Source organism: Grammomys surdaster, unplaced genomic scaffold (genome assembly GCF_004785775.1).
Source record: "Grammomys surdaster isolate TR1022 unplaced genomic scaffold, NIH_TR_1.0 174, whole genome shotgun sequence".
Lineage (NCBI taxonomy): Eukaryota > Metazoa > Chordata > Mammalia > Rodentia > Muridae > Grammomys > Grammomys surdaster.
Window position 1 is genome coordinate 24,472,954 of NW_021604622.1, and position 26,264 is coordinate 24,499,217.

General features: G+C 40.6%; 1 protein-coding gene across 1 annotated transcript in view; it reads right to left on the bottom strand.

The window, feature by feature from the left end:
* The window catches only part of March6 (membrane associated ring-CH-type finger 6), a 69,550-nt gene that overhangs the window by 37,675 nt on the left and 5,611 nt on the right, over positions 1–26,264 (bottom strand). The window contains exons 2-6 of the mRNA XM_028767568.1: positions 10,292–10,388; positions 9,369–9,442; positions 6,498–6,641; positions 3,737–3,809; positions 1,485–1,653 (exon numbers count right to left, since the gene is read on the bottom strand). Of these exons, the coding sequence (XP_028623401.1) occupies positions 1,485–1,653; positions 3,737–3,809; positions 6,498–6,641; positions 9,369–9,442; positions 10,292–10,388 (557 nt within the window). The remainder of the gene's footprint in view (positions 1–1,484; positions 1,654–3,736; positions 3,810–6,497; positions 6,642–9,368; positions 9,443–10,291; positions 10,389–26,264) is intronic.

Below are 26,264 nucleotides of genomic sequence, written 5' to 3' on the forward strand. Positions count from 1 at the left end.
ACTCAGCGGGATGGTAGGCACAGAGCAAGTGTGAAGCCCTGGACTCAACCCTCAATACCAGAAAATCAAATCAAAGTTACAAATCAAAGTTCTGCCAATAACCAAATGCAAAGATATACTTATAATTAACTGTCTAAACACTTCACTGAGATTTAATGAGAATGCTTCAGACTACAAGGTGCAGTAACAACAGTGCTGACCTTGAACTCCCAGCAGTACCTGCATAGGCATGGTGCTGCACCCTCACTGCTCCTGGGGCAGAGGGAGGAGGAATGGGAGTTTGAGATTTGTTTTGGCTGCACATCAGACCCAATCTAAAAGTTAACAAAAGACCAGAGGTGTGGCTCAATGGGAGAGTGCTTGCCCAGCATGCACAAGGCCTTGCCTTCCATAGCCAGACCCAGTGTGCACCAGGGCTTGTGGTGTAGAGTTTGTACATATGCTTTTCACAGGAAAAGGTGTACTCTCATTTCATTAAGTCTGAAATCCTTCTCTGCTACCATCTAAATATTTTTAAAAAGCAACAAAAAACAGATCATAGGAACAAAGATGAATTATCATTGAGTAGTTTGTGACCAACTGTCTCTCTGAAAAGAAGGTATGAAATGTGAACCCTTCACTTCCCTGAGTAGTTACTGTATAACATCGTGGGTCCTAATTTCCCAGCAGGCCAGATACTAAAAATCACTGGCTATACTACTACCCTGCTAACAGTCTGGCAAGCACCTTGTATTTGAGCATGGTATTATCATCTGTAAAAAAACTGCACACAATTCTTTTCTTTAGTGTGTTGTGTGTGCACATGCCCTCGTACATAGATCTAAACACACTGCATGTGTGGAGATGACAGGACAACTTTCTCTGTCCACTGTGACTTCTGGGGAATCCAAACTGTGGTTACTAGCTTAGGATGCAAGCATGTCTACTGTGACTGGCCCAAGTTTTCTACTTATGAAAAGGTTCTTCCTACACAGGAGAAAAGACAAGGCATTTTGCATGAAGAAAACAGCTGGGATAGTAGAGAGCACTCCTAAACGTTGTGGAGCATGTCAGAAATCTATCTAGGAAGTTTTTATCGTGCGTGCGAACACACACACTCATGTGGCTTGAAAAAGGATCTCTCTACCATGTAGCCCTGGCTGTCTTGGAAATCACTGAGCTAATCCTGCCTCTGCCTCCTGTTGTGGACTACAGGCATAGCCACCACTCAGCTATAGACACAGGAAGCTCTTACCTTCCGGGCCCACGTAAGCTGCTGACTCAGGCAGAGAAAATGCAAGAGTGTTTTAGTATTCCCTCTAACACTGTTCCCAGTCTAGCGAGAACATTAGGAGACACTCAGAAATGTACTTTTTCATTTCCACTGTCCCTCCTATAACATGAGCACATTGTAAGGCACATGAAGGTCAAGGGTTTGGATTGCTGAGAGTGAAAAGGACTTCCCTGCGCTGCCCATGTAAGACACATGTCAAGTGAGGGCTCACCTCATTTTGGTGGTGTCCCGCAGCATTGAAGGGCGGAGCAGCGTGCTCCAGCCAGACTGGTGCTCCCCCGTGGACGATCTGCTCCCGTAACCACACCAGACTGATGAATGCACAAAGTGTGCAGGTCACCACAAAACAGCCCTGCAAGCAATCTGCCAACAAATTTTCCCTATTTTAAAATAATAATAATAATTAGACACAATTAACTCAAAAGAACACTTGTAAAAAGCAATTAGAAAAATAAATCTTAATTTTTCAGTAAAATGCAATTGCTTCAAAAGATTTAGTTATAATGTTAAATTCTAACTTGTAAGCTAGATAATATGTAATTTATATATTATTACATACTTATATTGAGTAAATATAAAATACATCAGATTATACAGCTGTTAACTATTCAGCGTATTCTTTTAGAATAGCCAAGTAACAGGAGTATAAGCAAAAAACGAAAGAAAGAAAATTCAACAAAACCAAACATCACATTTATAAAATTTACTAAATTTGAGTGAGCGACTGTGCTTGATCCTCTTCACAGAACTTTAAAGTTTACCAACACAGAAGTCCATATATGAGCACAGTCATCAATGAGAAAGGCGCCTGCTCTAATAGCAACATAAAGAAAAAAGGCTGAGGAAGACACTTAGCACACCATGGACTGGATGGAGAAACTCACAACATATGGCACAGAAACTCTTCACATAAAAAATCTAGTTTTAATGCAACCAAACAAAATACCAAGGCAACTCCAAAGTAGTAGAGTGTGGTTCCTTTAGGAACCTCCCAGGGAAACCCGAGACTTGGAACACTTGGAAGCTTTTTTGTTCCTTCTTTCTGAAGAAGCTCACCCTTCACTGTCAATGTCTGACTTCAGCAAAATTCAAGAATAACTCAAAAATATTGATAGACTTTAGAAAATTGATTCCTTTTGTGTCCATTTAAGGGAAGGTCAGTCTGAGAGGTCTCTCAGGCTATCAGCTCCACACTCTGTCCTTGCCTCTAAGGAGGTCCTGCCTACAGTGTCTACAGAAATCAAGGAGGACTCCTAACCATCGCTTATTAACGGCTCCTCTACACCATCCAAGTCATGATGAACTGAGGCTGAAACAGTCCTTCTCTATCTTCCTTGCCAAACAACTAACTGCTTCCTGTAGATTTCAAGTGGAACCAAACCTCAAAAGTTCCTTTCTCTAATGTCTTCAAACTGAATTAGCCTTGTGTTTTCCTAGACTTGAGTTAGGGGATGCCTAAGTGTCAGAGACAAGTGTCAGGAAAGGCCTTGTGAGCTCCCACTTTCCCAGGCCACTGTGTTCCCCAAGTCCACCTTGAAGAGAAGGCCCCATTAGTCTTTGAGAAGATGAAAGGCCATGTGGAGAACTAAGGCACCTCAGACAGGTCCTTCTTAGACAATCAACGTCTATAAAAGACATGTGGTTTAGGTAAGCTTAACAGATGAACAGCTCATCTAAGCCCAAGCTCAATTTCTAACCTCCAGAATTAGAACAAATAAAATGGAAGGTGTCTGACACCATTACGTTTGTCTGAACTTTGTTTTGCAGCAAGAAAAAAGATGGTTTGCCTGGAGATGACCTAAATCATCCACACACAACATGCTGCCAAATGTGGTACATATGTAGAATTTTCAGGAAAACACTGTTTTCTACAGTTTATATAATACTCAGTGCAGGGCCAAGAGTTAGATCTTACTAACATTTTAAAATTATGCTCAACATACAAATCCAGTAGCATACAACTCAAACTGCACAAAGTGTTTTAGTTTTACATGTCCTTCCGAAAGGCTCCTTAAGTCTTCTGCTTTAAAAGAAACAGAACTCACACACACCAATTTCTGCTACAGCAGCAGAACTATAGTTAGGGGGAAAATGAACTGGTGTTCATAGATGAGCCTTTAGGCCATAAGAGTAAAATACATGAGCCAGGCGTGGTGGTGCCCAGGCGTGGTGGTGCCCAGGCGTGGTGGTGCCCAGGTGTGGTGGTGCCCAGGCATGGTGGTGCCCAGGCGTGGTGGTGCGTACTTTGATCCCAGCCCTCGGACAGCAGGGCCAGGCAGATCTCTGTGAGTTCAAGGCCAAACTAGTCCACAGAGCAAGTTCCCCAGAATTGCCAGGGATGTTATATGACAGAGAAACCCTGTCTCAAAATAAAACAACACAAAACAAACAAAAAAGAATAACTACATGAGAAAAGACATCCTTTTCCAGTGCCCAAACGTCCCCCTCAGAATAAATACTCACGTTGACAGCATGTCTAGAGGCAGTGTCAGGAGTGAGCTCACGGAGCCAGTAAACAAGCACTTGTAGATGCGGCCTACAAACAAGGGCACAGTTTACATCATATACTCACGGCTGGCTCAAGAAGCAAAGGTAAAGTGGACCAACATGGACACCAATAAAGTAAATGTTCTTAGTCTTTGTAGGCTGGGTCTCATTGGTTATTTGCTTGGGTGGGATGAGGTCAGAAGACAAGTTTCTGGAGTTGAGTTTTACACTCCTGCTGTGGGATCCAAGGTGACACTCGGAGGCCAGCCTGTGTTTACCTGCTCAGGCATCTCACTGGCCTCAGACTACTACCCTAAGAGAATTTTACACAGTGAGCAAACACTAAGTTCTCCACAACAATGTTGGCTGGTCTCTGCAGGACCAGGATTGAAACTAGGGCCTCCCTCACACATGAGCTCTGCACTGAACTACAGCCTGAGGTCTAGGTGTCTTACACTTGTTTTATTGCATGAGTTTAAATATTGGGGGAAGTGCTAAATTAATCATATAGACCATAAGATGAATATTGTTATTAGAACTAGAACTACAAAATTTAGTAACTATTCAAAAAAAAAAAAAAACAAATATTTCAGCTTGGGAAACACACATCTTTAAACTGAGAAGCTGCTTCAGCACATAACCTTTTGACACCTTCAGAGACCAGTAAGACGGACAACCTCCAAAACTGTTCTAATCTCCACACATACCCAAGTTACAAGAGCACACACATAGAGAAAATAATTGCTTTAAAAAGACTTTGGGGTGAAAAAAAAAACCAGCTTCAAAAGGTCTCAAATAAAGACTAGCTTACAGTCTTGGAGGGAAAGGGCAAGCATAAAAGAATCTCACTGGTTGAGGAGTGCCCTGTTGCTATGGATTGTAATGCTAAATTCTATACCCTGAGGTAGAGGCCTACCAGTGATCCCTTTTGTTGTGCAAACCTTGCTCCTGAAACTATTAGTTAAATAAAGATTGCTGGGATTAGAGGTAGGTAGATTTTTGAGATACCAGGTTGAGCCTGGCAGAACAGAGAGAGCAGAAAAGGGAGAGAGAAAGTGCCAAGAGAGAAGAGGTAACATGATCACATGGCCAGGAGAAACAGCAAGTTTTGGGGTATACCACAAGGGAGGTAGCCAGGCCAAAAAGTTATAAAAGCAGATTAGGGGTGCACCCGCCACCCCAATAATTGTCAAAGCCAAATAAAGTAAGCCCAGTCTGAGTCTCATGTATTTTTAAGCTAGTCGGGGATAAGCTTACATACTTGTACTACATTCGCTGTCTGTCATCCCTTCCCTTCTTTACTCAGTAAAGGGAGAATGGTTTTCAGTGAGAAAGGTAGAATTCTACCGAGAGTGAGTTAACAAGACTGCAGCTTTAGAAATGGACTAAGGAATATGCTGAGGTTTTCCTTCAGAACACTTCTTGTACATTCTTAATTTAAGCATTGTCCTCAGTCTTAGACCACAATTTCAGTGAGTTGAATGGCCTCTTTTAAAGGTCAAGTCAAAAAGGTAGGGAAGGACGTCAATAATGGAAGTTACATCGTAACCATACAAAAGAAAGCAAACGACAGTAATTGCTTATGTAAGTAAAACTAACAAACCCAGTGTCAGTCAATAGGAAAATGAGCTGAACAGCATTAGAGCTCCCTAAAAATCCGGCACGTACTAGGAAAGAAGGATGGCTCATGCTTTAAAAACAAGAGTCTGTAAGAACATATCTTTTATGGTATGACAAATTTGACGTACATGTGTACACATGAAAAGTCAGAACAGAAATCAAGCTTGCTACAGTGACCGCAGGAATCCACCTGTTCAGAACTGTTTTATTTGTAGATTTTAGAAAGGCATGTTTGACTATAACTGAATGCTTTTTCCCTTTTCTGTTTTCTTATGTCCCATGTAGACCAAGCTGGCCTCAAACTCGGGATCCTACTACTTCGGCCTCCAGTGACAGAATTACAGGTATGTATGTTTCAAACTTGAAGGTGGTAAACTACACATTTAACATCTAAGGAAGTATCTGCATTTTGTTCTTCCAACTGAGTCTATTGGGGGGGCGGGGGGGCAAGGGATTTACATTTAAAAAACTGTCATGTTTGGAAAGTGTCACTGTCTTCTAGCATTCAACAAGCTGATTTTATATTTTTCTCCACTTTGTAGGACAATCTGAGAGTATAATGTCACCATCAGCACCCTACCTGGCTCTAGAAAATTAGAAACATTTAGATTTGTGGTCTCTTTCCTTTATTATGGTTAGTTTCCTAACAGAAATTATCAGCTCTTCATCTCCAGGATCTTACCTTGTAGAACAATTGCTAGGTAGTTACTAAGTCCGGCACCTCTGAATTACAATGGAGGAGGACTCACTGGCTCTAGCTAGCTCACTAAGCCACACTCCAACAGTGCCTGTTTTGCCACTTTGTGTATGGTCTCTATCTCCGCCGGTCCTCAAGCTGGCTCTAAGTAAGGAGACGTGGAGCTCGAGGGACATGGATTTAAACCCTGCTCCACAGAGTCCCGTCTACATACTCTGTCCTTGCTGTGTATCAACACTGACTCACGTCTAAGAAAAACACCCTTCCTTCCTTCCTCCCTCCAGAAACAAATTACTGAAGATGGTTTCTTTCCTAACACATGGTATTATAATTAAACATCATTCACGTAGTAGGCAACAATTAAAATATTAAACAGTTACAAAATGTATAGATAACTCCGCAAGAGGAATGAATACTCACATGCTGTAAGAGGAACAACTCCCAGCCATGCAAAGGCCACAAGTGTGTAATGAAACCAGTATCGTATTGCAGTGCCAATACTTGTAACTAGTCCAGCAAATATGTCTTGGATTGGTAGCCGTGAAGGCATATCTGGAGAATAAACTATAAGAGGAAAAATTACTCAAGATTTCATGAGAATCTTTAAGTAACTTAATTCATAAATACAATGTAGAGATACCACACTTAAGTTTATTTTTCCTATAATCTAATGATTTTCAAATCATTTCAATAATACTATATTTATAAGAGTTATTTATTTATCTAAACCACAACTAAAATATGGAAATGGCTACATAAAGTCCACTGGGCAGAGAAAAGGCATCAAGAGGAAAGACATCTACTTCCTCAGCCCACAGACTTGAATCTCAAACAGTGTTAGTTTACACATATGTAAGAGGCCAGCCATTTGATAACCTGGCTTCTCCAGCTATAAAGGATCCAAAAACGGACACAAGCGCAAGAGGAATTCTGCAGGCATGTTACCAGAGGACTTTCTAAATTCAAGTGCTAGACACAGCATCCCAATGGCCTGTGACAGCAATTTCACTGGAACAAACAGCTCACTGATGTCACTGAGCTAACCCTCTTCTCAATTCTAACATCGTATTTAATTTCCAATCATAAATTCAGACATCTTTGCAAAATGCAACTTAGATGTGGTTCAAGAATATTCCTGAATTAAAAAAAAATAATCTTTGTAAGAATTATTCCAGTAAAAGCTATTTATTAAAAAAGATCCCTCCAGATAATACATATTGTCTTTCAAACATCTCTTTTCCCAAAGAGGCCAAAACAAGGAATTGTCATATAAACTCAATGATCTAAAATTATAAAACAGGGCCAGGGGAGGAGAAAAATAACTAAAACTAGACTAAACAAAAGACCATGCTGGGTGTTAGCTCAGATACAAGGTACATGTTAGCACAGATAACGTACTAGGTTTAATCTTTAGCAGCCAAAAAATAATTAAAAAAAAAAAAACCCTTCAAGAGTGGTCCTACAGGCCTTTACTCCCAGCACTTGGGAGGCAGAGGCAGGTGGATTTCTGAGTTCAAGAGTTCGAGGCTAGCCTGGTCTACAGAGTGAGTTCCAGGACAGCTAGGGCTATACAGAGAAACCCTGTCTTGAAAAAGCCAAAAAAAAAAAAAAAAAGAAAAAGAAAGAGTGGTCCTACAGAACTATTTGGCTACAAACAAGAAAGAAGCAGTAACAAAGGGCAAGCCTGCGCTCGCCACAAACCACCCAGCCAACAGGACACTTGGTGTAAAGGACAGCAGAGCTTCCTGACAAAGGGCTACAGGAAACATTGCATGAGTGTCAGGAGGAAAGTCAGCTGGGGAGTGAACGCCTATTGGCCTCAAGGTAAAGGTCCACAGGTATTAATGTGTGCCATACACTTTCACAAAGAATAACATGCTCATGCACCAGAGAAAAGTAACGACTATGAAAGAACACAAGTAATAACATTTTTGCTGGCGACAAGCAAACAAAGTGCAGTGACTTTAGTCATCATGCCTGTCGGAGAGCAAGTGAGATGAATGATAGTTCCAGCATTGGCAGTGAGTGAGCAGCACAGGGTCTTCAAACCCACCAGGTGCAGTGCACCAGGATCCCCAGAGTGAAGGACTCTGCTTCCATTTTTTAACAATTTGCTAATACAGTCCTGCTTATTTAATAGTCACAATAAAATCAACAGGTAGAAGTATTATACTTAAAATTTTAGACATCTGAAAAATATTTCTAGCCTTACAAACCATGGATTCAACAGTTTTTTTCCTGGGGCTGGGAAGACAGTATACAGGCCTGAAGATCAGAGTTAGGGTCTCTGGCACCATGTGATGCTGGGTAGGCATGAAAGCCATGGCCTGCCTGGAATTCCAGTGCTCAAAAGGTAGGGACAGCAGACCTCAGAGCAAGCTCGCTGGCCAAACTTGCTGAGGGGAGGAATTGTGAATTCAAATGAGGTTCCGTAATATATGTTAGAAAGCAATAAAATCAAGGACACCCCAGCAGGGCATGGTGACATATGCCTTTAATCCCAGCACTCAGGAGGCAGAAGCAGGTGATCTCTGAGTTTGAGCCCGATCTGTTCTACAGTGAGTTCCAGGACAGACCTGACTGTTACAGAGGGCTCAAAAAAAGGCACCCCATATCCATCTGTGGCACATACACATCTGTGCAACATACTCCCCCAACACACACGTACATGCTCACCCACACAGTCAAACACACATGCCCATACATTTTTAAAAATTGGTTTCAAAAAGAAACAACCACGTGCTCTAAGACTTGTTCTCCTCTACGACCATTTTAACATCACAGTTCCAACTCAGATGGGAAAGCACACTGAAGACGCCACATTCTGATGAAATCAAAGCATCATTGTTTTTGCAGAGAGGTATAATGACTCATAAAAGGAAGGAATGTTTTAGTGACACATACTGAAAATGAATAGATAAAATTAAAACAGGATTTCTTAAAAAAATAGACTAAGAAAAGATTACAGAATATAGTAAAAACGAGAGTACAAACAAAATGAGTTGAAAGCCAAATGCACTCACAAGCACTCACTAAACCCCTCTGTGCATGTTTAAGCTTGTCTGCGACCAAGCAAAAACACACAAAAAACCAAAACACCTATAAAGCATAATTCTTAAAATAGCCTTCTAAGTGGAACAGGTTTTTCTATTACTATCAAAGACAATGAAGTTGAAAATTCTGCTTTCAAACTCTTTACACACCTTTTATTGATAGAAATAACAAAGAGAAAACCTTTTATTGATAGAAATAACAAAGAGAAAACTGTATGAAATTTTCATACAAACTTACTTGGTGTAAAAGCAAATCTGTGCTTGCATAATTCACAGTATTCTTTCCGACTATGTTTCAACCACTGAACTAAGCTGTAATTACAAATATATTCGTAAATACAGTGTTTAAAACAAAGCAACATCACAGTTTCATTGAAAACTCATGTTAATAATTTTTTGTATTACTGAACTTTTATAGTTTTCAACATTTCAAACATGGAATATTTTAACATTTTATATGTCCTGTCTAAGAGCCTAAAACTTAAAAACAGCTTAATATAAAACCAGTATGTACTGTATTAATAAAAAGATGTAATTAACCTAAATTCTTCCGAGCTAAATGAGAACTGAATAATACTGAATAACCCAGGGGCCGGGATCGGTTTCGAAGCCGGCCTCACAGTGCTCGCAGCTAGTGAGCAGGTCAGAATTCCCGTTCTGCCCCTGGCAAGCATGCGTCTCAGACACGTCGTTCCTTTGGCCTATGCTCTGCTTCTTCATCCACATAACAACGTTGCAGACTTTTCTTGCAAACAGTGAGTTAAGATGTATAAAGCAGGGGTTGGTGAGATGGCTCAGCAGTTAAGAGCACTGACTACTCTTTCAAAGGTTCGGAGTTCAATCTCCAGCAACCACTTGGCACAGAGTATTTAATTAATATAAGCTATTATGCCACTTGAAACCAGAAAAGCATAATTATTTCCACAACCAAAACAAGTTCTCCATGCTAGAAGTAAACAACAGACTATCATTAGCATATCCACAGTATACCAAAATAACATGCTAGGTATTAAACTATGAATAATTTCTTTTCAACTTTTAAACTTTTATAACAAAAGTTTTAAAAATAGTGATATGGGGCAAGTTCACTGAAATGATCATTTTTATTACAGAAATGACAAAATTGAATTTAAGAACTATACAATTTTCCAAATGACTTACCATTCTTGATGAATAAACTTAATACTGCCAGTACATACACAAGGATGATAAAGAGGTTTCTCGGGTGTTCCTTCTGACCGACACACTCGACATATATCTGATAACAAAGGAGAAAAAGTGGGATTACCTTTGGGTATGACTTTTATACAAAAAGACCAACAAAACAAGAATATATTGTGCTAAAGGTAAAATCTATCACATTAAACAATAAGATGGAGAGCTGAAAGTTGTGATAAAACTTATAATTAGGGGTACACCTGAATCTAAGTACATTCCTTCAAAATGGATTAAAACGAGTTGTTCCTTACAAAGGTCTGTAAATGAAATTGAAAATTAAACACACACACACACACACACACACACTTATCTACATTTGCATTTTCCTGTAACAAACAAATAAGTAGAATCATGTCACCTACCCACAAATAACAGTGTCCCAACAGTGTAATGTTTAAAAAGTCTAAATTCAGTTCTAAGGGTTTAAGTAACACAAAAGCATCTGAGGGAAGGAAAAATGAGAACAAAATATAATGACATGCATGAAAATGCCAGAATGAAGCTCACTGCTTTGTATGTCAACCTAAAAATTATTTTTAAAATAAGATCATTTCTAAAAATGTTCAGGGATCTAAAGAGATGCTCCGTAGTTAAGGGCACTGGCTGCTGTTCCAGAGGACTTGGATTTCTTTCCTAGTACCCACTTGGTGGCCCACAGATGTCTGTAATTCCAGTTTCAGGGGACCAGATGCCCTCTTCTGGTCCCCACAGGTATGGTACATGTAGACAAAATACCCATACACATAAAAAGGAAATATAATTTTAAAAATAATATTTTTTAAAATCATGTCTGAGGACTTAAGATGAAAACAGCAGAGGAACCCACAGTAGATTCCCTTTCTGAACAGGCGTGTGTTCACACACACTTAGGATTTGGGGACAGCACCTCAGGACCTTGCAGACTCCTACCAGAGAATGAGGAACCAGAAGCTTCTTTAAGCAGAGCTACAGCAGCCCAGGGCTGAGGAGTCAGCAACTATGGACTGCACGGCCTGCCCCAGCACCAAAGGGCTCTAGGCACACACATCCCATCCTCCCACCTGCTGTAGCCAGCACGCAGCATGGAGGAAAACCTCAAGAGAGCTTTTGTGTTCTCTTGCTCATTTCTCCTAAAAGGTCCTCTGCAGTACCTCATTCTGAAATTTGACTATTGCTATTACTTAAAACTGTTTTCTCAGCTGACCCTCACAGCCAAGTGAAAATTAATTCCAGAGTAACTGTCAATGTGCAAAATGGACAAAGACACAATGTTTCTGAGTTGCTCTCTTACGGGAAATTCCTCACTCAATGGAGAATAATGGCAACCCTGATGATTCCTGCTTCACTAATGAACTGAGAGGGGGCCCATGGTATCCTCTGGATTAGCAGCACACAAGCTGAGAACTGACTATGCTGCACCGTCCTAGACACTTGGCTGCTCATTCTTGAGTGACAGAATGCCACTTATCAAAGCTAAAGGACACCAGATAGTCAGGAAACCCTAACAGGTTATGACACTACTCTCCCTGATTCCCAAACAACCAGAGAAGTATCTTTCTTTATCTATATGGAAGCGTCACATCCCCTGCCCACAAAAGAGCTCTACCTTAGAGCTCTCTCCTCTGTGGGAGAGCTCAGGAGCTTCCTTCCACTCACTGCCCCTTTCCTGCTTGGGAGTTAGTGATCTGCATGTCCCCGCCCTCCTCTGTAGTAGTTTAGCATGCCCTCTCTGTGGAATGAATGAAGATTCCCCATCATCTGGATTCCAGGTTAGTCATGGGCACAGTAGGCAGTGCAACTGACACATAAAAGTGTCAAAGGCTGATCTACAAGTACCAGAGCCACTAGCACCATGAATGCAGAGGAGTATCCTGGGTAAATTACCAGTTATCCAGGCAGGAGATAAATGCTGCCCAATGTCACCACTGTACTGAGTACTGACGCAATTATTCATTAATGTAGATTAACAAAGTAGACTGGATGATGTTAATACAGATATGGGATCCTGTATCAACAGCCGTCCTTTGAGAATGCTCCACTGGAACATGATGCAAAGAAAGACAGCAGTAACACAGTCAGGCTCACACAAATGGGGTTGTCACATTACCCACTCTCCAGGGAGGGAAATAGTAACTGGTCAGCTACCAAGTATGAATTGGGAAAGAGCAAAATATGGAACTTACTAGTACACTGTAGTCAGCAAGAGACAAGGACAAGGGTGAGTGAGTGAGAAAATACATGGGCATAGCTAACAAGGCAACTCAACTCTGTGTGAGTGGGTGAGTGGAGAAAGCAGCGCTGGGACCAAGGCAACTTCGAACTACAGGGGTGTTCACCTGTGTAGAAGGGAGTCTGTGGACACGAAGGACTAAGATAGGGAAATCTCCTTAGGGGCACACCTGGAAAGGACACTGATTTTTTTCAGAAGGCCTCCATCCACTTCAGAGACAAACCAACAAACATAGTGTCATGCATAGACAACCAACTTAAACTCAATCCCAAAGCTCTGTTTAACACCGATGAGTGGCAGAGACCTGGCTCCTGGGAGTTCAGACTGTCCCTTCCTCATTCAGAGACTGAAAGGTCAGAACTACCTTCTAACAATCCTGAGTAGTATCTCTTCAGTCACTGATGAGCCAGTCTACAGAGGGCTCTCTTTCTGTTCTTCCTTTCCTTCTTTCTTTTAAGATAGGATCCCATTATGTAGCCCAGGTTAACCTTGAACTCAGTGCTCTCCTGTGACAGTCTCCAAATGTTCCAATATAGCACCACACCCAGCTTACAGTAGCATCTGTAGAGAGCACATGATACAATATATTGGATGCTGCCACAGATAAAAAAGAAGAGCTGTTGTTCTATTAACTAGACATTAAAAACAACTGTAAATATAAACCAGGCTTGGTGGCACACTCCTTTACTCCCAGAACTTGGGAGGCAGAGGCTGATGGATCTCTGCACTCAAGGACCTGACCTACATAGCAAGTTCCAAGACAGTCAGGAGAACACAGAAGAACTCTGCCTCAAAACCAAAACCAAAAAAAAAAAAAAAAAACCAACAACCCACTCTTCTAACCAAATTGAGGATTTAGAAGATAAGAGTTTCTTTGAGGTTTGTTGTTGTTGTTTTTCTTTTTTTTTTAAGATTTATTTATTTATGTATTCACCATTGCTGTCTTCAGACACACACCAGAAGAAGGCATCAGATCCCATTGCAGATAGTTGAGCCACCATGTGGTTGCTGGGAATTGAACTCAGGACCTCTGGAAGAGTAGGCAGTACTCTTAACCACTGAGCCATCTCTCCAGCCCTGTTTTGGTTTTTCAAGTTAGGGTTTCTCTTTGCAGCCTGGCTGTCCTGGAACTCACTCTATACATGAGGATGATCTCCGACTCAAGAGACCCGCCTGCCTCTGCCTCCCAGATTCTGGGATTAAAGGCATGCACCAACAACAGCCAGCTCAAAAGATAGTTTTATGAAAAACAGTATGTATAAAACCATAATGGATGAATATGTTATTTAAATTAAATGAGCAGTGAAATTAAAATGGTTCCATTTTATTTTCTAATAAAACAAATAAAACTCTTATGGGTCTTTAAGAGTATAAATGTATGTTAAAACCTCAAAAGTTTGAGAGCCAGGACTAGGAAGATAGCTGAGCAGGTAAAAAAAAAAAAAAATGCCTCATTTAAGTCTGACAACTGCAGTGTGACCTCTAGAACTCATATAAAAAGCTCCATGCAGGCACCTGCATCTGCAATACCAGCACCTGTTTAGCAAGATGGGTGATACAGACAAGAGCCTGGAAGCTCACAGACTACCTAGCCTAAGCACACAGCACAGCAGCCCCCATTTCAACAATCAACTCCTCAAAGTTGATTTAGTACAACTAAACTTTAGTACAACTAAACTTTTTTTTTTTTTTAGTAAACTAAACTTGAGTACAACTCCTCATGTACTTGTGGGTGGGTTCTTTCTTTAAAGTTTGAGGACCACTGCTCATTAGTAATTGTTCTGATACATTTTTTGGCTCTTTGGAGATGGTGGTGGTGGTGGTGTGTGTATGTGATAATGGTAATGACCCTTTCCAAACAGATCAGTAAAATGATTATTAAGGGCCTCTTACACTCAGACTATATAGGAAAAAAAGGAAGGTAACTGTAGACTGCTCATCCATTTTGTTTTTTGTGGGGTTTTTTGTTTTTTTTTTTGTTGTTGTTTTTTTTTGGTTTTTTTTTTTTTTTTTGGTTTTTGGAGACAGGGTTTCTCTGTGTAGCCCTGGTTGTCCTGGAACTCACTCTGTAGACCAGGCTGGCCTCGAACTCAGAAATCCGCCTGCCTCTGCCTCCCAAGTGCTGGGATTAAAGGCGTGTACCACCACCGCCCAGCCCCATTTTGTTTCAAAACCATGGAAATCATCTTTGCAAGTACAAAACAAAATTATATCAAAATGGGAAATAAGCAACTTGTAAATGAAAATACAAACAAATCAATAAACCCAAGCATATACCATGGCTAGCCACAAAAAAGAAATGAAGACACTTTAAGACAGCAATATGGAGCTGGTGAGATGGCTCAGCAAGTCGAAGTACTTGCTGTGTATATCTGACAGATGGTTCGAGTTCTACTGCTGGTACCACGTGTAAAGGTAAAAGAACAGAACAGAGGCCTCAAAGTTGTCCTTTGACCTCCACATACAGTGTGTGACACACCCATGTCCACAGATACACACACAATAATAAACAGAAATATCTAATTTTAAAACTAAGAAAGAAAAAGAAAACGCAGCAAGGGTTGGAGAAGGAGCTTCAGAGGCTAATAGCATCTGCTACTCTTGCAGGGTTTGGTTCCCAGTACTCGTATCAGACATCTCACAGACGTGACTCCAGTTCGAGGACAGCTGACATTTCTGTGCATACTGACACACAGAAGTGTACATTTATGCAAGCAGCTACACACACATTCACAAAAATACACAAAGTAAAAATAAAGAAATACTTTTATCATTATTATTTATTTATTTTATGTATGTGAGTACACTGTAGTTGTCTTGAGACACACCAGGAGAGTATATCAGATCCCATTACAGATGGCTGTGAGCCACCATGTAGTTGCTGGGAATTGAACTCTGGAAGAACAGTCAGTGCTCTTAACCACTGAGCCATCTCTCCAGCCTCAAATAAAGAAACCTTAATAAAAAAAATTAAAACCAGCAATATATTCATACATCCCTCACAGACTATACTCTAAGGCAAAGGATATACAAAGAAATCCTAAGCATAATTCTTAGCTGTTAATAAAAAAGCAGAATAGAAATAATATTGTGGTTATTTAAAACCGTAGAGGACAGAGGCTACAAGAGGGCTCCAGTACGTGGCTAAGCTTAGCACATACACAGCCATAAGCAAACTCACATTAGTGAGTTTCTCATGTCACTGACCCATCTTTCAGCATGAAGAACACTGCACTGACAATAGGTGGAAAGAGAAAACTTAAATAGTATCTGTCTCAACATTCCCAAATGTCAACAACTAATTTAACTTTTACTACTGTACCCAAGACAAACACTACAGGAAAAAAATGTGATCCTAGCCCTCCCTCTGCCAGTGAAAGCCCAAGGTATCAAACCACCTAACTTAGCAAGAACACAACCCACCAAGATGATTTGAAGGGGGAAAAAAAAGCTAATTGTGACTACAACTTCCACAAATAAGAAAGCACTTTTCTCAGTTGCAGGTCTCAGGAGGGCCTCAGAGGACCCGAAAGCCCAGTGGGCAGTGACAAAGCACCACCACTGACATCAAGGGTGGGGAGAGGCTTTCACTTCCAGCTCCAGTAATGGGGCACGCCTCCTCTACCTGCACATCAGAAACAAACAAAACCAAGCATTTTAGTAAGAACCAGAGGCTTAATACAAGCAGAAATATCTATGATACGATTGAAAAACCACTCATACCAAGCATAAGGAAAACCTCAACCTAAATTAAAAACCCCAGCCAATAGATGCTGCAGCTATCATAAAAATAATCCTGTAAACAACGACAAACAAATCTGAAAGATAAGAAACATCAAGTTTTCAGAGACACGGAAGATAAAGAACCCACTGTAACAAAAACCAAAACAGTTACTGAAAAAAAAAAAAAGTAAGATTTGAAAGTAGGAACTTCTCTTACTCTCTTCCTCTCTTGCCTCTAGCTTCTCCTCGCCCTTCCTCCCTTCCCTTCCCCCTCTCTCCACGTGGTCATGGCCGGCCTCCACTTCTCTCCTCTCTCTCTCTCTCCTCTTTCTCCACCATCTTCTCCCGTTTCTCTCCCTACCTTTGCCCTCTGCCCTGAATAAACCCCCTCCCCTTTGGAAAAAAAAAAAAAGAAAGTAGGAACTTCTCAATCTCAATAGAGAATACTTGTAAAAATCCTTTAAAAGACTTCAGAGACTATTACAAAGTATGTAATGCTTTTGGCAGCAGCATTAAGAAGGTAGAGTAAATAAAGCTCACAAACAAAAACTCTTTTTTTAGCCACAGAAAACAAATACCAAGAACAGTGAGTACTTGAAACTAAGAACAATGCCAAACCCTACACATACTATGCCTTTCTTATATACACAAATTAATGTAGGAGCACTCAAAAACATATACACATGGTAACAGGAAAGAGTGAGTAACAAGAAGCAGGCAATTATAATACATAGTTACAAACTCACAAACATCACTAATGATTGAGCAGTGAGGGATCTCTGCACATGAGTGTTGCGATAGCATCAGAGCTGATCTGATAACTCTGATAACCTGGGGATTTAATGGGTAGGCAGCAACAGTGCAGAAGCACCACATGGAGGGTGACTCGGCCTAGACACAGGTCCTCAAGAGGAAGAACAAGTAGTTCTAGGCCAGTCCTCACATAGGACACACACACATCAGAGTTGAATCTACCCATTTGTTTCCTTACTTTTATTGTATAAAAACAATGACAGGCAAGGTCTCAAGTAGGAGGATCCACTAAAAGGAATTCTAATATTGCATTGTTTCCCATCAGTTATATAATGAAGTATGTATTAATGCAAGCCTTAACAATCATTCTCTGCTGCTAGCAATATACATTTTACTCAAGTGCCATTTCTTCTTTTTTTTTTTTCGGTTTTTCAAGATAGGGTTTCTCTGTGTAGCCCTGGCTGTCCTGGAACTCACTCTGTAGACCAGGCTGGCCTCGAACTCAGAAATCCGCCTGCCTCTGCCTCCCAAGTGCTGGGATTAAAGGTCTGTGCCACCACCACCCGGCTCAAGTGCCTTTTCAACTAGCTTTGTTCATTCTCAAGTGCATGCTCAATTTATAACTGGCTATGTACTATGTGGACAAAAACAGAAACATGAACACACCAGGAAATTTTCTATCAATTATAATACACAAAATTCTTTGAACAGTTTTAAATTTTCTAAACCATACCAAGTAAAAATAAATTCTACAGAAGTATTAGAACAATCACATTCCCATTAATATTATGGAGACATGATAAAAGAAAACAAAAATTGTTTTCAAAACATCCGACTACAGTTTCCCCTTCCTCTGGAGAACAGAAATTTTTAATTGTGGAGTCTAACACACATCCTTAATTAGTTCTTAGGAGAAAGTAAAACTAATTTTCTACTCTGTTGTGGTGGTTTTCTTAAAGATTTAGATTCATGAATGTTTTGCCTGTATGTATGTGCATCAGATGCAAAGATGGTTACAAGCACCCTGTAGATGCTAATAACTAAATGCATGTCCTCTGGAAAAGCAGCAAGTACTCTGAACCACTGAGTCAACTCTTCAGCCCGTCTTTCAAGGTAGTAAAACACAAAACACTCAAGGTTCAAGAGAGCTTTCAAGAATGAATTCATTTGTTTATTTTGTGTGCAAGAACGTGTGCATGTGCCGTGGATCTCCTATCTAGAGAGCAGAGAACAATTTGCAACAGTCAGGTCTCCCCTTCCATCATGTGGATCCCAGAAACAGGATCCAGGTTACCAGCTTTGGTGGCAAGTGCTTTTACTGGCTATGTCATCTCACCTGCCTTGTCATGGTACTTCTAAAAATAAACCCAAACACGTTTTATTATTTTCCAGGTCTATCTTAGGAAATTAACTGCCTTTTCAGGAAGAGCAGGGAGTGCTGATACTGTAAGATAAAGCATCAAGCAATCCAGGTTGACCTCAAATTCACTGCATACTTGAGACTATCCTTTGAATTGTTGATTTTCCTGCCTCCACCTCCTGAGTTCGCTGTGTCCTTTTCCACATAAATATTGTCTACCTGTACGTGCATGCACGTTCATGCAGAGATACTCAAAGACCAGAAGAGGACACTATAACCCTTGGAGATGGAGCAATGTGTTATCGTGACCTGCTCAAAGTGGGTTCTAAGAACTAAACTCTAGGCCTGGAAAAGAGCATCAAGCACTCTTGACCATCAGTCATCTCTCCCGCCCCATCACACGCCTTTTAACTACGATTTGACACAATATACTAAGATGGTATCCTTACCATCTATTCCTTCGACTTTGTTATGCTCTCCCATTTGTACAGCAAGTTTTCCTATAGTGAAACACATTACTGAATGTAGATTAAAAAAAAACACTAGAGAGTGCAGCAGCTAATCACAAAGATTACTAGCCAAACTGAACATTTCCAAATACTGTACCAAGTTGTCATTCTCTGTAAATTATGTCTGAATTCTTTATTCTACTTTTTTCTTGGCGTCTTAATAGGAGTGTAACAAGTGTACGTGTGCACATGATGTATGTGTGTGCAACCACAGTGGCCAATACCTAGGTATGGGTCCTTGAGACCACTTACCTTGAGAGAGAAAGGCATTGCATATGCCAGGCTAGCTGGTCCACAAATTCTTCTGGGGATTCTCCTGTCTCATCTGCTGTCTCCCACAGAAGCAATGGGATTAGACAGACTATTGTGCTGGCGGCTTTGCTCAGGTGCTGGGATCTGGACTCAGGCCCTCCCTCATACATGGTAAGCATTTATCTAGTGAGCCATCTCTCCAGTCCTGTGTTTCTTTCCTTTGAAAATTATTTCTGTAAAATGATTTGAACATCTCCTAGCTCTGTTGGTGATAAATGTGATGATTTCAGAGTTTACTATCAATACTAGTAGACTTTATTTTTATAGAACAGTCAACTTACAGAAGTTATGAGATTAGAGAAAATTCAGTACAGTATCTCTTATTAATGTCTTATCAGGATTTGTTACACTTTCTTAAGTTTAATAACCCAATACGGATCCATTATCATTGAAGTCCACTGTTGGCTGAGAATCTCTTAGTCTTTGCCTAAGGCTCCTCTCCTGCACATTCCATACACACTTAGTGGTCATGTCTCCTTGGGTTTCTTTTGATTCTGGGAGTTTCTCACTTTTCCTGATGTTGATGACCTTGACTTAGAAAGTGCTGATGGAGGCTACTGTTCAATGCTCTCTATTGAAAACTGACTGGTTCCTCACTGATTTGGAGCAGGAGCCCACAAAGGTACACTGCCATTCTTATCACATCCTATCCAGAATATACACAGCAACATGATCCAAACAATGCTGGCCTTGTTTCATCTGCAAAAACTAAACTTTTATTATCTGCCAGTAAAATGTTTACAACTAGTAGCTTCAATCATAATAGGCAAATATTAAAAATGTGTGATTGAAAATATTACTCTGGATGTCTTGTGATTAGCCTACATATGTGAAAAGATCTGCATTAATTGTATACTTTTCATTATATGGAATATAGTTCCTTTAAAACTGTATGTGTACACAGAAAAAATGCAGATTGACTAAACAAAGCAGGAATAAAAAAAAAAATAAACACATTCTACTTCTCAATAAAAAACAACAGCTTGCCGGGCGGTGGTGGCGCACACCTTTAGTCTCAGCACTTGGGAGGCAGAGGCAGGCGGATTTCTGAGTTCGAGGCCAGCCTGGTCTACAGAGTGAGTTCCAGGACAGCCAGGGCTACAAGAGAAACCCTGTCTCGAAAAACCTAAAAACAAAACAAAAAAAACCCCAAAAAACAAAAAAACCAAAAAAACCAAAACAACAAAAAATAAAAACAGCCTAAGAAAGAAAATGTAAAAATTGGAGCTGTTATAATCAGAATAGAGCTAAGAGCTGGTGGGGATGGAGGACACCAAGGAAGCAAGGCCTTCTAAACAGAGCATGACGGAAGCACATATGAACTCAAAGACTTCAGCAGTAAGCACAGGTCTACTGGGTCTGAACCAGATGGAGTTCTACAGTTGAGACAAGTGGATATACACCCCAACCCCTTACCCAGAAGCTAGCTCCAACCCAAGTGGGTCTCACTAGGGAAGCAGACCACATGTAAAGGTATGCCCATGGCCAGCAGTACTAATACAAAATGAACTCAGCAGCGTCTGTGAAGTGTCTTTGTAATGTTGTGTTAGAACTTTTTTTTCACCTTACAGGTCTTTGCATGTTTCTATGGAATTCCTGTGTGTGCAAATATCTCTGTGCATCTATATGCTTCCTGTGCTTTTTGGGGGGAATGAGGAACATCCTTTTTTTCTGTTTGTTTTGTCCGAACACAGCTTGATTTTGTCTTATCTTATTATTCTTCCTTGGATGCCTGTTTGTTTTTATAAGAAGAGACAGAAAGGGTGTGGATCAGGATGGGAGGGCAGGTGGGGAGGAACTGGGAGGAGTTGTGGAAGGGGAAACTGTAATCAGAATATATGCTATTTTAAAATCTATTTTCAATGCTGCTACTTTACAATTCTAGCAATAAAATATTTTAGCTGCTCAAATTCTATTTTTAAACGTTCATTTTTGCTAGGTACTGTAGCAGAAAAATCCTAGCACTTGGGATATGGAATAAGTTCAAAACTATTCCCATTCCCACAGGAACTTCAAGGACAACTTAAGCTCCATGACACCCCATCTCTGATTCCCAAATTCTTTGTCTGTGAAAATATCTTTTGTTTTTAAACGTGGATTTAGGAGGCAGGCATCATACACTGTTGAAAACCCCAACACCCCCCAGCCCCGCCCCCGCACAGCTCTGCTGGTAATGGCATTTGGATTTGAAGCACAGCTTGACAAGCTGAGTCCAATCCCCAAAGCCACATAAAAGAGGAGGGCAAGAAATGACTCTCCAGACCTTTCCTCTGACTCCACATCCACATCCATACACCTCACAGACAATAAAAAGACACTGAAACTCCTATTCCCTTTATACCCCCAAGTTTATTTTACCTTCCTAGATTACTACCAATGCAAACAAAACAACAACCTTTCCTGAAAACTACACTTTCTGGCCTCCCGAAAGACTAAATTTGTATTAAGAGTCTGTCTATAAGGAGCACTTCAGAAAACAGAATGAAGGAAAGAAAGAAAGATTGTATGGATCTGGTTCTAACAACCAGCAGAAACAATTAAGTTGCAGGTATAGGGCCCCAACCTATCGCAGAAGTTAAGGAGAATTTTGCCAGTAGCTTGGGGAGAAGGCTTAGCTGCAGAAGCAATAACTATTCTCAGCCTCAAGTCACCCCTTCAATGCCTAAGTTCCACCACCTGCCCTTTCTTTTTTTCAGTTCAGTTTTGTCAGTAAACGGTGCTGGCAGGCAGGCAGGCACTGGAGAGGAAGGAGGTACTTTCCTGCTCCTCCTGCACTGTCACCGGGCTTAATGATCATTTTCTCACAGCCCTATTAATGAAGACCTGACCTACTTCAGACCTTACAAGGGCTAAGACTTGGTTTGGTCAGTCATTTTACCAGATCAGTTTAGCTACTCTCTTTAGAATATCACAAATGCAATTTAGCTTTCTTTTTAAAGTACAGTATACTTTATACACCATGAAGTTAAATCACAAAGTATGCAATTCAACACGAGTTATTTATAGTACCCCATCATCACTACTTTTAAACCTTGTAACTCACAGCAGTTCTATCAGGCCTTCCACTTCAAGCAACCACTAATCTACTTCCTCTCTACAGAGATTTGTCTATCGGACATCCATACAAAGTGGATCACATAAAATGTGGGCTTTTGCAACTTGTTTCTTCACTTAGCATAATGGTCATGAAGTCCACCTCAGGTGTGCCTTGTTTCTAAGGACTGGCGAATAAAGCCCATTCATACACACGGCACGCTTATTTATCAAATGAGAACCTTTGTAAAAACGTAGCAAAGCCATCCAACAATCCTTTGCGAGATCAAGCTTCCAGAAGTCTCAACCTAGTCCAAGACCACAAAAAAAACCCTAGTTAGGTTTTAGGCTTTTTCAACCGAGTCTAACATTCTTTTTGAAGTAACCTTGATTTACTGAAAGGACCATGGCTCCAAGTTCATTTTCCTATCGACACTCAGTTATTCCAGCATCATTTATTAAAAAAATGTATATCTTCTATGGAACTACTTTTGTACTTTTGTCAAAAATGAACTGCCCATGTACATTTCACAACATATAGAAGCATCCATACCATCAAACGAAGAGATTCTTTTAAAAATCAGTTTCAGATTTACTAACTTTATGTGTACGAGTATATGCCTGTGTATCACATGCATGCCTGGTGCCCTTGCAGATTACAAGAGGGAATCAGAGGCCCTGGAAGTGCGGTTGCCCATCACCATGTGGCTGCTGGGAAACTAACTGGGTCCTGTACTAGAGCAACAAGTGCTCTTAACCTCTGAGCCATCTCCCCAGCCCTAGGCCAGTTTAACATCTGACCTAAATCTTTTCATTTAAAAATTGACATTTTCAGATACATTATCACTTCAGTTTTGACATAGTAACAAACACACAAAAATATCTGAAAATACTCTTCCCTTTTCAATCTGAAGTTTTCACTTAACCAAAACAGGTAAACCGAGTAAATGCAAAAGCCAAGTGACTATCTTTTAATAATCCATATATAAGACATCTTCAAAGACTTAAAATACTACTAGACGTTACAGTCAAGATTTTCACCTTGGGAAAACATATGTATCATAAGGTTATTCTGTTAGTATGTACTAACATTATTCCTTTTACATTTTATTTATGTTGTGTGTATGTATGTACACCACCTACATGCCTGGCGCTTAAGAAGGGAGAAGAGGGCACTGGATTCCCTGTAGCTGTGTTACAGGCAGTTCTGAGCCACTGTGTAAGTGTTAGGAACTGACCTAAGTCCCTGCCAGAGCAGTAAGAACTCTGACTGCTGAGCCTTCTTTCTCTCCAGCTCCATCATTACTTTAATACTCTTAACTCTTAAAGGTTGTGTATCAACACTATCAAGACACCTCAGCAGGTAACTAACAAGCACTTGCTGCCCAGCCTGACTCCTGAGCTTGATGCCAGAAATCCACACAGCTGAAGGAACCAACTCTCCTACAGTGTTCTCTCATCTCCACACTCAAGCCTGTGTGCACAATCTCAAAATAAACATGAATCAACAGTTTGAGAAGACTGATCTTCCTTTCCAATAGGGCAAATATCTATTTATACAACCCACAACAACTTAAGTGCTGTGGCTCCTCAATTTTAAGAGTTCAGAGAAAGCCAGATGTGGTTCCAGCACATTTAGACACTGACACAGGACTGAAGGTAGGAAGTTAACCTCGGACACACGGCAGATGCAAGGACAAATAAAGAGCCAGTTTCAAATCAGACACAAACAAACAAACAAACACCATAAAGAGTATAAGGGGTCCTGAAAGTAAACTTGGAACACTCCTCTGTATCAACCATCCTCTATTACTTTTCTTGTCAAAGTGACACAACTTCTGACAGAAGCAATGTAGCAAGACTAATTTTGACTCACTGTTGAAAGAGATACAGTCCAACATGGAAGGAAGTATAGCCACCAGGGCTCTTCCTTGACCGCCTGCAATCAGACTTGTTACATCTCAGAAAATTAGGAAGCGGAGAACTCAGACCCAAAGGATGTGCTCTCTTGACAATCCTCCAGGCCCACAGCCCCCTAACCCACTTCCCTCTAGTGAGACCCCACCTCCTAAAGGTTCCACCACCCCCATACAGCGCTCTCATCCAACACATTAGCCTTTAAGGGTCATTCCTGAAACAGACAAAGAATGACAACCTTCAAAATGTTACATTTAGGACAATGCCTCTAAGCACTATACAATGAGGAAGAAAGAAATGAAACATACTAACCTAGTTAGCAAAGGTCTTAAGTACACAGAGGTTCAATATTCAGTAAATAGGGACAAAAATTTCTAAAGGTGTGATGTCTCCAAATCCCCCATCTTAAGAAAAAAAATGTTCCAGCAGAACTGCGTACCAAAAAGGTAAGTTTCATTGGGTGCAAATGTACTTTACTAATCTATTTCGATCTTTAGAATACACTATCAAGAAGTAAAGGAAGGTCTGAAAAATAAGAAAGGCTATGATTCTGACGTTAAACAACAGTATATAAGAGTTGAGGGAATGCTTCATTGGCTTCTAAGCCTCAAGAACTGAGCATGCTACCCCATCCCTCCCACCAGAAACACCTCTCCGACGTGACCACACTGGAAGAGATGATTATGTTACAGTGCAGTTGTTAGTGTGGGACCTAAGCAGTAGGACTGTTTGTGTAAGAAGAGACTGAGACACAAATCCGTGCAGATGCAAGACCACAGGGGGAAGACGACTATCCCCAAGCCTAGGAGAGCGCATCCCTCAAGAGGACACCTGTCAGGAAGAGGGTCCAAAGCTTCTGTCCTACAGGGCTGTGCACAGTTAATACCCCGACTATGGTCTCTGTCACAGCAGTCCTTGAAAACTAAAACAATGGTCAAACCCCCACTCTTCCCATTGCTGACTGATACTACTACCCTAGACATCATTTCCTTTTCACTCCTCCTCCCTAAGCTATCTCAATTATTCAGCTCTTGTGAGTTTATACTGATCTGCTTTATGTACATTCCACTCCCACTGCCTTAATTTAAACTTCCATAGCCCACTAAGATACAATGGGTATTCATCTGAAGCTTCCCTGTTAAGATTTCATTCTTCATTACACTAAAAATGAGTTAGTTATCTTCATGTCCTTATAGAAACAAACAAACAGATCAGTCTAATCTGAAAAAAACTGGATAGTGGTTAACTCAAAAACAGTCTCTGGGCAGCACAGAATTCATGGTAGCATTTCAATCCCAAGTACTCTAGTTCACCCATGCAGCAGGCATGTTTTTGGATGTCTGGCCAGCTCAAGAACAGACATATTCTAGCTCCCAGAAATCTGGGGTTAACAGCTAGTAACAAAATAAGGCTACATAAGGAAAATAGCCAGTAATAGAGTGGCGAGAAAATTTGTTATGTCACCTCTGCTCTAGCTACAGGAAAAGTTCTAGAGCTCCTACCTCCTAATAGTGGTATGGAAAGCCCCACACTGGTGCCTCCTCTGAACTTCCAATAGACAACCACCCCCAAATGTCTTTATGATGGACCTGTTCTCCCTCAGTTCATTCATTCACTCACTCCCCAGAGACATGCCTTCCTAGTGGTTTCTTGACATTCCAAGCATGCTTGTACCTTAGAGACTATTCCTGCTCTACCCACAAAACATTTGTGGGATAACTCCTTCTATGTCCTCTCTGTTATGTCTTCTGCTGTCAAAACTGAAAGCTCTGTCCTCATACCTGATGTTTTGCACAGCACATATCAATCTTCTATTTATATACTCTGCACACTTTATTTAGTTTTGTTTTTCCTTCATCACCTACCAAATTAACTAGATTTTAAGCTCAATGAAAAAAAAAATTCTCTACTTTGCTTCCTTCCTAATTCAAGCATACAAACTATGTGAATTGAAAGACATGTTCAATGCTATGCCAGATAAATGCAGGCACACTTGGTTCATGAATGTAAGCACACTTGAGCCACAAATCTGTGGTTAGAATGAATCAGGTTATGTCTGGAAACAATAGTAAAAGACCTATTTCTAAAACATTCTAAAAA